Source organism: Sphaeramia orbicularis, chromosome 1, assembly GCF_902148855.1.
Source record: "Sphaeramia orbicularis chromosome 1, fSphaOr1.1, whole genome shotgun sequence".
Taxonomy (NCBI): Eukaryota; Metazoa; Chordata; class Actinopteri; order Kurtiformes; family Apogonidae; genus Sphaeramia; species Sphaeramia orbicularis.
This window is the reverse complement of record NC_043957.1, coordinates 38,627,923-38,638,827: the sequence shown is the minus strand read 5'-3', so window position 1 is coordinate 38,638,827 and position 10,905 is coordinate 38,627,923. Positions and strand designations below refer to the sequence as shown.

Below are 10,905 nucleotides of genomic sequence, written 5' to 3'. Positions count from 1 at the left end.
TTTCCCTGCTGAGTTATTGTCTGACGTAAAAATTGCACGAACAGGTGGGGAGGTATCTTAAGTCTTTTACTTCCTTATTTTCACATATTGCTGAAGTGTCTGTGCATTCAATTACAACACAAGAGGAATCATGGAAAGATGACAGCTCAAACATAATAATTTTAGATAGAGTGTGAGTGATTCTTTGGTTATTATCCTTTTTAAAGTGACACTGCTACACTGAAAGCTGACGTTTTTTGTTATCACATCGTTAAGAACGATATCAACATGTTAACACTGTTTATATGTTTATGTATTAAACTGTAAGTATGATTTTGACATTCACATTATATATAAATGGTGCCCTCTGCAGAATATTTAGTACAACTACAGCAGATAAATTGCATTACAATAAGCATTTTGCTTTCTCCAGTCATGTATACTGGCAACAGTTTACTTTGTGACAAATGTGAAGTGCTTTATATGCATGTAAAAATATGTATGTTATACTTTATTTACATTATTATGATAGTGCTGAAATGTTTTGCAAATATTAATTTTAAAACAGTTAAGCCTTGACAGTCAAAGTATTTGACAAGTTTGATGATGAAAAGATTATGTGTTTAAAGGATCAGTGTGTAAGATTTAGGGATTCAGTAAAATCTAATTGCAGATACAGAATGCAATATTCATATTTGTGTTTTTCCTAGAGTCTAATCACACATAAATGAGAATCCTGTTTGTAGAATTGATCAGAATGAAGTTCTTTTTCTGTCTTATAACAGGCAGCATCCAAAACTATGGTGCAATACAGACATCTTTTATGTTAGAGTGTGGACCAGAGTTCAAACATCTTTAACTAAGAAGCCCAGATTCAACAAAAGAAACATTCTTGAAGGACTTCTTTTTTTGTAGGCACTATAAAGCAGAGGAGTAAACAAGGAGTCTTCTGCAACTACACCACTGGATATCACTAAATATCACACACTGAACTTTTACTATGACCAAAATCTGCTAAATGGACTGTAACATGACATTATCTTGTTAAAGGGGTTATATGTGGTATTAATATTCCAAACTCTTAACAGCAGGTGAAAATCACATACCAGAACATACGTAGGACTACCAAAACCACTGATGAATGAACATGAAATATCCACAGACTGTATCAAGATTCAAGATTCACTTTATTGTCATTCAAACAATACCAACTGTGCAGAACAAAATTACGTTCCATCGACTTTCGCATAGACACAAGAAATATAAAATAGCACTTACTGAATAAAGTATAAAGCTGTGTATGGTGGTGTATGAATGTGTATGAATGTTCAGTGGTGGTCGAAGGGGCCGTAGGCGTGGACTGGCAGCCACGCTTCCGTCAGTCTGCCCCAGGGCAGCTGTGGCCACATATGTAGTTTAACACCATCAGAGTGTGAATGTGTGAGTGAATGAATAATGGATCCTCTGTACGCGCTTGGAGTATGCGTTCATAGAAAAGCGCTATATAAATCTAATCCATTATTATCATTATTATTATTAAAGCTCATTGTTAACATACATCTATATTATGGTATCATCAAGTTTTCTTTTCATAGCTGGTTGGTAAAAATAATACCATGTTTTAAAATCTTCACAGGCTGCATCAGCTGATAGTTTACATTATGGCTCTGTTAGCTTAGCTCTGCTTTTAGACTTTTTGAATGTACTATGGTGCCTGGTTATTTGAGTGCCGTGATGGTGTGTGCTGTGCATACATGTACACTGCCACTTGGGTTCTCACATTGTGCACTTAGGAATGAGCTTTTGCACTGGTTGCATTAGGGTGTGATGCCAACTGTCGGCTGGTCTAGCGACATCTCATTGTCTCTTTTATGACAGTAAACTGAACTGAACTGAAACAGAAAACAACCACAGTAAAACCACACGTCACCTCTATTGTGTGTTTGGCTCACGTTGTCAGTAGCTGCATTAAAGATCTGTTTGGAATTGTCCAAACAAGGTCACAGTTTAGTCTGAACTGTGGATCAACAAATGACTAATTTAGAAAAAATAATAACTTCATAAGCCTCATAATCAAAGTTCAAATAAGAAATGCTGTGATTTCATCCTCAAACTCCATACTTTTCATGTACAGCTGTGTCCAGTGACGAAAACAACAACAACAGTGCTTCTGGCTTTTATCTTTTGTCATTTTCTTTGACTGTGAAAGTTCTTTCTTAGTGGTTCTCATCCCATCTTGACCCCTGATCTTGATTTTTGGTCAAAGGCACTGTAGCGTTAATTTTTCTCACTAGCAGCATTGTATCCGTGGTGCCATTGTACAATATCGCCCTCCTGTGGTGTAACAGCGGCATTGTACCCGTACACCCTCCTGTGCTGCAGCATCGATCACACATCGATCGGACACAGAACATGCATTATAGTAGGACTGGGAGCATTGTACCCGTGGTGCCATTGTATGATAGCACCCTCCCATGGTTCAACAGTGGCATTGCACCCATACGCCCTCCCGTGCTGCAACATCGGGACACGCGTCGGACAAACATGCGCCGGACACAGAAACGTCCATTATAGTAGGATTATGGCACACCAGCAGAGTAACACACGATTCCTTCCAGTGGTCTGTCTGGATAAATACATTCTTGTAATACCTCTAAAATCCAATACACTGGCATCTTTTCCATAATTTCATGACTGATTATCCTAAGCACTCTAATGATAATTTTAGGTCATTTTTAATATTTGACAATAGAAATACCACATATAGCCCCTATATAGTCACAAACTTTTAAAGCTTAAATAAATAATTCACAAAGCACATATTCTGCATACAAACCAAAAAAAAAGTCTGTATGAAGTAACTAAGATCAAACAAACATCATATCCTGTTAATTTGTACAATTTTCCTCTCTTACATGAAAGAGGCCCTTAGGAAATAGTCTTTCCTGTCCTGCTGTGTAACCCCAACTTATGCTACACTGATAGAACAAAGTATGAACCCATACAGAGGGAGAGGGAGAAAACAGAGACAAAGAAACTTTTCTAATAGTCGGGATTGATCGGAGTTGTAAATGTAGACAGAGCATTCCATAACGGGGATCTGGGGGCGGTCTCTGCACTTGTGTCTCCACTGGACCAGTTCTGCAAATAAACACACACAAACATGCATCGTGTCACTTCCTCTGGCATAATTCAGCTTTTAACGGTGCTTTTACTTCATATCTTTTTGAAACTCCACACATCTCGAATTCCCCAAATGATGCGTGATTGGTCTGTAAATGAGAGGCTTTTCTCAGTGTGCATTCCAATATCAACCGCACGTATAAAAACAGCACTTAAAAATGTTTTTTTTTTTTTAAGTAGTAGATGTCCAAAAACTACTGGATAATACTTAGCTTTAAGAAAAAGGCTCTCTACATCTGTGCTGACACTTAGAAATTGAAGTACAGTGTGAAGCCACTCTTTAGTTTCTGAATTTCTATCATGGCTGTTTTATTAAGTGCTTTTCTGTAAGGTGGTGTTTTTTTCTTATGTCTTCTGAGATGGCTGTTAAGTGGCATAAAAAGATATGCAAATTGAGGGTCTTGGGAGGGAATTTTGTCTAATTAGAGCCCTTCATCTAGCTAATTAATGAACATTGTTAAAACTAATGGGACCATATGTGTGGGTTTAAGTTGGTGTGTGTGTTTTTTATTTTGGGAAAAGGATTGGACAAAGGCGGTGTTTGGCGATTGGCAGTGTGTGAGTGTGTGTGTTTGTGTGTGTGTGTGTGTGTGTGTGTGTGTGTGTGTGTGTATGTGCTGCACATCTGTATATGTGTGTCTGTTTTGTTTATAGCAAAGGAATCAAGGAAGTTTACAGTTGTTTGTCAAAGTGAACCTAAAGGAAAAACACTCAAATACCAGAAATTACACAAAAGAGGAGGATGGACAAATATCAGAAAGGTCCTGTGACAAAATGAATCTTTGCAAGAAGTTACTAAAAATGATGATTCATAACTTTAAAATACTGTTAGAGAAGGAAAAATGTACCACAAGTGACTTATAACCAACGGAGAATCTGGATAGGATTTCATATTTACCATGGAGGTGAAGCTTGCACGTCTAAGTGTAAGATCTGCAAAAACAAGAAGCAGTTATGTTGACAGTTAGTGGTTTATAATAGAATATGCCTCCACATGCAGCATTAAAAGCACTGGAGGAAATCACAAAGAGACTGAATGACATAAACAGTACCGACATAAACTGCAGATGGACAATGTTGATTGCTGAATAGGACTACATATATATGAAAAAGTCAAACTGTAATTATTGGAAATATTTGAAATTTGACTGTACTTGTTTAGTCTTCAAAAAAAGGGAAAAAAATTATCTAGCATAAAAAATGTAAAAATTTATATTGTGCATGTTTTACATAGTATTTCGCTCACACCAAATCCAAAATTTCACCATCTTCCTGCATCTGAACCTTTAAACTGCAGTTTATTGCAATCATATAATTGCACGGGTTGATATTTCTTCTTCTTTCCATATTTTTGAGGTAAAAAACTCACCAACAACATGGTCTTTGGCGTGAACCTGAGTCCAGAACTGAGCCTCCTCTCTACAAACAGTTAAAACCACAAATACCACATATTAACGTCTCGATGAAATGACACATTGTATTTGTTAATTTGGATGGAAAATCAACATATTATATATATTTTATTTAAACAACCTCATATCTGAGGTAGTGCAAGCCTGCAATGTGAAATAAAATTTGGGAGTGGGACTTAAACTATATTATATTTAATAAATTATGAACTGAGTATTTAATGGTGCTGTGCTTTTGCTTTTAACTGTGATTTATTTTGCCTCATTATATAGAAACAGAATTAATGCTGCTCCCAAAAATTACCCCTTTATCATATGTGTTTCAGTACAGCAAAAGTAAACTGTGCTTTTTATGGGGAAGCTGTTATGAATTAAAACATGTTGATGAGTTATCTAATGGTCTACACCCCTCTGTTGTAAATAAAAAGCTGAAAAATACCTTTTTTTCTTTTCCTCAGCTGCTGCTTTTACTGTGAAGAATGTCAAGAAGGAAGGAAGAGAGAGGAAATGATTACTTTCACAGAGGAAGAAATCATAACGGTGCAAATGAATGAGTGTGAAAGCACAGATTCTGGGTGTATATGTGTGAAATACCTTTCCTGAGTACCACCACAATGATGAGCGCTATGGAGCAGAGGAACAAAACCACAGATGAGAAACACCCCAGCACCAGCGGCCAGTCCACACCTGAGACATCACACAGAGATGAGATATTCAGTCGATTCAGACACTTTAAATGATTTCCTATTCACAGCCCCTGAAGTGTAGCTTTTTATTTTTCTTACTGATGGATTTTCTTGTACCTGGAGTGATTTTTTTAGCTCTTCCAGACACTCAAGATTCACAAAAGATGAGCAAATCAAAGGCAAAATCACACATGACATAATAGCAAGATAGTTTAGTATCGACCTACCTCCCAATGACGGAGGAGCAGGACCTCCTGAAAAATGAAAAGAGAAGAAAACGGGCAGGATTTCAGTGAAACTACTCACTGCACACACACACACACACACACACACACACACACACACACACATTGAGACACAGTAGTTGTTCATTTTTACCTTTGGTTACAACCAGAGGGAGGCTGCGTTCAGAGGTCCTCCATTCTTTTCCCAGTAAGACACTGTAGTCGCACTGGTACAAAGCCACTGGAGTGTCCTGGACAGGAACTGGGAAAATGGCCTGATGGTCAATCACTTTGGTATGCTGCGTGGCAACAGGAAGTACAGTATCCACATAGTAGAGTGAGAACACAGCACCGGGATACGCAGGAGACCCTTTACAGAGCAAATGCCACACATCTGTCTGCTGTTGGAGAGCAAGGGTTGGTGTAGGCAGCAGATCTGCAGCTTAATGCAGAAAAAAAAAAAACACTCAAAAGAAGCATTACATTGACTGGAAAGTGGTGTCATCAATAAACTATTCATTCATTGTCATTTTTAAGAAAACGCTTTAGGCCTAGGCCTTAAAATATCAGTCTGTTTAATTAGTAGACACTTGACTAGTATGCAGTTATTTAACCCTTTCATGCATGAATCCATGTGGGGATTTTAAAAATCATTTTTGTCTTTCTTTTTTGTTTTCTTTTTTAGTACAAGCCTGCATTCACAAAATTCTTTCCACAAGAAAATATGGTTAATTTTGGAAAACAGAATATTTTAATTGTAACAGTCCACTGAACTGGACATTATTCCTGTTATGTGTAAAAGTAGTTTTGTTTTGTTTTGTTTTACATTTGATAATTTATATACATTTCAATTCTAATATAATATAAAAACACAATGATGAATTATTTAGATTAACCATATAGTTTTGGCTCATATATAGTGCAATACAGTTGGTGAAAAACTGCTGGTCTGGTGTGAATATGGTTAATATAACAATTGTAATTAAACTCTCAAGAACTGTCAACTGTAGTGGACACCAGACAGTAAAGGGTTAATGGGGTCAGTTTGGGCTTTGAGAAACTGCAATAGAACACCCCCCCCCCCCCCCCCCCCCCCTAATGGATTGGTACATTTTCAAATAACAAAATAAACAGCAAGACAATGCTGCAGGGTCAAAGTTTAAAGGTTAAGATCTCAGAAAACACACCACAGGGAAAGTTACTCAGATGAACTCAGCTACTGAAAACACATATTTTAACATCAGGACTATATAAGTTTTAAGTAAAGTTACCAAGAAAATGAATTAGATGATACTGTTTCAGACTTCATCCTTACCCTTGATGGTGATGTGAACCACATTGCTGACAGATGAATTGACCAGTCCTCTTTTTCTGGTTACCTGGTAAATGCAGGTATACTCGCCCTCCTCTCCTCCCCTCACCGGCCCCACATTGAAGACTCCAGGCTGTGGTACAGGGTTTGACCCCTGACTGGCCTGGGGCTGAGGGATCGTGGATGTTGTCACAGGTTCCTCAGTGCCCCTCCTCAGCAAAAAGAAGGACAGTGGCTTGTTGTTGGAGTTATAGTGGGACTGGTACTGGGGCTGAGGAACAGGGAGGGAGCAGCGGAAGGCCAGCGTGTCTCCCTGTTTAACCACACCGCTGGAGGGCTCCACAGACAAAACGGGAGGAGGAAACGAGGGTATGGGGCGAGTAGGGGGAGCATCTAGACGTACAGATAAGGAGAAGAAAACAGTCACCCACCGTTGCTTTTACTGATAACAAATAAGACCAGGCTGTGAAAATAATCAATGAAACCCTGTGCAGTGGCTTCCCTGTGTCTCATTCTATAAAGGTACTTATTTTGAAAGCTTCACTTACTTTTGTTTCCTCAAACGAGTCTTAAAATCTGAACAGTTCAGCCCCAAAGCCTGTTTTGAAAAATCTAAAGACAACACAGTAAGAAGCTAACTGTACAATATTGCCTTTCCCATCTGTTATTTGGGTCCTTTTTTTCTACAGAAATCTGTTTATCATGGAATGCTTTACCAACTTAAATTAATTCATTTAGCACTGCTATGCTTTTCATGACATAATACTTGTCCTGTAGTTTATACCAACATTTAATGAAATTGTTTTTAACTGCATTTAATTCATTTCTGCATAAATATGTACTTCCTGGTCGTGCAACATCAGACAAGCAGGTGAGTTGTTAAAATGCAGCGTTAGATTGTTCTCAGAATATGCTGTTTGTTTGAAGGATGTGTCATGGTGACATCTCTCAAGATGGTTAACCCCCACAGTGTCTCATCTTCTTGGGCTTATCTGTGATTCCTTCTTGCTTGGAGGTGCTAATGTTTCCTCCTGACCCTGAAGGTGTCCATAAATGCTCCCTCAATGTGTCAGTATTTCATCTTGCCATGGTTACATGACCTAGGACAACTGGAAAAAAACGTCGAACAACAAGATGCCTCAACACCACCTGGAGATAGCCCCTACTGAAGAAGGAGGGCATGAACTTTGTCACCAGACACATATGTCACAGTTCAAAAATTCATTGGAAGAAATACTTCTAGGACCAAAAAAAGAGTTTGTTCGAGGTGCTCTTTGGAAAAAGGGATTCATAAAGTAGATCCCAAACTGGACGAAAACTCCAAGGCACTCTCTTTAAACATTAAAATGCCTTTATTACCATGGCATGGTCATTTCTTGACCTTAAAAAACACTTCTACACCTTTTATTTTAATAAAGGCATTTTAATGTTTAAAGAGAGTTTTCTTCTAGTTTGGTACATACGTCACAGTGTTTAGAAACATGAACCAAAGAGTGTAACGTTCTTTCTTCTCTTTAAGAATCTATACTTCCTTGTGTTAGTCAGTCAACTGCTGCTGTTGTTCACAGGTTTAGTCGCCTCCCCCTCTGGGTTCTACACTGGGAGTTTGGTAAACTGGCAGAATGCCACTTGGCTACTCGATTACCTAGTGATGTAGGGCGCCATTTGATCAGTTGCCTGGTCTGTATTCAAGTGGGTAGGTTGCTGGATTACCAACTGAGAAACAAGGGTTTGACTTTACATTAAGTTTTCCCCCCTTTTTTTTTTCCAAAAGATGAAAAGGAAGAAGAAAAAACTCCAATACAGGCAAAGACTACAGTCAACAACAAGCATTATGAACTGACTGAAACATTAAAAACTGAGCCACCACTGTATTCTATCAAGTAATGCAGTGGTTCCCAAACTTTTTTAGCATTTCTGAGCAAAGATAAATGTGTTTTTTCAGGACCCGACCTTGATTTTACCTCATTTCTGTCATTTATGCTGTTTTCGTCTTGTTACGTCTGTTACCACTGAGGCTTCTCCTCTACATTTTAATATTTATGAACTCTTTGTAAATGAGTTCACAAATCACATTATCATCATGTAATTTATTCTTAAAACTGGAGATTCTATAAAAACATCTCCAGGACTCATTTAAAGCATCAACCCTAAGTTTTGAAAAGATGGATTAATGTATTGCACTTTTTATGAGTAAAACTGTATGTGCTTATGTCACTATTCAGGGACAAAAGTGGCAAATTAGCTATCGAGCAAAAAAAAATCTGTTTCCTCTGTATTGGAACTATGCTTTGTTCCCGTAAAGCAAATACTCTCACATCTGAACACACCTTGCATACATCTGTCATGGTTTGCCACTGTTTGTAACCAAACTTACCTCCGTAACTGTCAAGACACACACTGTGTTTGATGTTGTGTGTGTGTGTGTGTGTGTGTGTGTGTGTGGGTGTAGGTGTGTGTGTGTGTGTGTGTGTGTGTGTGTGTGTGTGAGTGTGTGTGTGTGTGTGTGTGTGTGTGTGGGTGGGTGGGTGTGTGGTTTCTATATGAAGTGCAGGATGTAGCTACCACGGCACTCACCCACGGTGTGGAAGACAATAAGAGACCACAAAGAGCACCTGCATGCAGCCGTGTGTTTCAGGGGTTAGAGAGCAACGGATGGAAGTGTTTATTATTGTATACCACATGTTGAATGCACATGCACAGACAACCTTCTCTGTTACATTAATGGTTTGAGTGTAAAGCTGTATCTCATGTCTGTTTCAGTCTTTCTTCTGCTCTCTTGGTGTTTTTTAAGTCCATTAATAATTGAGTGTTGTGTTTTTTGACTCATACTATGAGGTCTGTGTGATAGGATGAGACAGTCAAGACAAAAATTTCCACTGGTTTCTTCAAAAAGAAATAAGGTGAAGTGATGTCATGAATCAGCAGCATTTTTGAAAACACATACCTGTTTGATCCAGCTGCAAATAAGAGCTGAATGCACTGTATCTGCCATCCTTGTCTTTGTACAAACAGCAGAATAATTCATATTGGCTTGACTCCCCTTTGTTTACCCTGACAGTGAATTGAACCTCCTCAGCACCAGATGGCTGCTCCTGAGAATCCACCTCAGTAACAGAACAGAAATACAATAAAAACACACATATTTTTGGTTAAGTATTTGTGTGAAGCACTGACGTAAAATTACCATGTCTGTGATCCGGTACAACTTGAACAGCACTCCCCGGTGCCTCTCTGGGACTCGACAGACCAGGACCACTGAGTCCTTTGACCTTGAAAAGATGTCAAGAGTTGGCACCGGGAGAGGAGGAGGGGATGTGGAAGCTGAAAGTCTTCCTAGTCGGGAGAGAGAATGGCAACATCACTGCAGGAGAGGTGAATTTCACAAATTCCTTTTGAAGTGAAGCAACATTTTACAGCAAGTAAAGACACTTTGTACTAAACTGACAATTGCATCATATCTTAAAATAGATAAAACCTGAAACAAGAATGAATATAAACATATAATATAAATTTTTTCATCGATAAAATAGTTAAAGTTAACGCCTTTTATGATAGCTACAATGTTGTTTTCTCTTTTTCAGTCATTAACAAAAATCTGTATTATGGAATCATAGTAAAATATATTTTTTTCAAACAGATAAAAACAAAGTAAGAAAAAAAGTACAAAAAACTACTGTTATTCTTACCCCAAAGATGTAGAGACACAAAAAGCAGCATGTATAACCCAAGTTCTGTTCCACCAGTGACAAACTGCATCTTTGACACATAAAGAAGACTGGATACAGTTAAAGAAACTCATACAAGTATGAGCTGCTCTCTGTCTGTCTGTCTGTTTGTCTCTCTTCCTCCCATTGGCGAACTGCTAATGCATATGACATCCTCTTGAAGGCAGGACGATGAGGGAAGTCCAACCTGTAAACATGCTTCCTTTTTTGGAGGCGACTGGTCGGATGTGTGCTATGATATGAATTAGAAGCACTCAGAGAGCGCAGACCTCCGCCAAGGCTGATCAGTGGCCCCCCCCGTGGGCCCCCCCACACCAAGGAGGTTATGTTTTTGCCAGGGTTTGTTTGTTTGTCTGTTTGTCTGTCCATTAGTGTGCAACATAA

The 10,905-nt window shown here is 38.5% G+C and overlaps 1 protein-coding gene across 1 annotated transcript; it reads right to left on the bottom strand.

Moving 5' to 3' along the window:
- Positions 1 to 2,463: 2,463 nt before the first annotated feature.
- Positions 2,464 to 10,621, bottom strand: LOC115421755 (uncharacterized). The gene is made up of 11 exons (XM_030137702.1): positions 10,483 to 10,621; positions 9,981 to 10,129; positions 9,741 to 9,900; positions 6,797 to 7,186; positions 5,636 to 5,923; positions 5,485 to 5,511; positions 5,166 to 5,258; positions 5,011 to 5,041; positions 4,532 to 4,581; positions 4,061 to 4,095; positions 2,464 to 3,120 (listed from the first exon to the last, which is right to left on the bottom strand). Exons 1-11 carry the CDS (start codon positions 10,550 to 10,552, stop codon positions 3,022 to 3,024), a joined length of 1,392 nt encoding a protein of 463 aa, XP_029993562.1. The 5' UTR covers positions 10,553 to 10,621; the 3' UTR covers positions 2,464 to 3,021.
- Positions 10,622 to 10,905: the final 284 nt, after the last annotated feature.

Bases quoted from the DNA above. Each gene is read 5' to 3' on its own strand.
- LOC115421755 (XM_030137702.1), bottom strand. From the start codon at position 10,552: ATGCAGTTTGTCACTGGTGGAACAGAACTTGGGTTATACATGCTGCTT. The intron at 5,512-5,635 runs GTAAAAATGAAC...TTCATTTTTCAG, and splicing joins CCCTCTGGTTGTAACCAAAG to GAGGTCCTGCTCCTCCGTCA. The intron at 3,121-4,060 runs GTAAATATGAAA...GTTTATTTGCAG, and splicing joins GTGCAAGCTTCACCTCCATG to AACTGGTCCAGTGGAGACAC.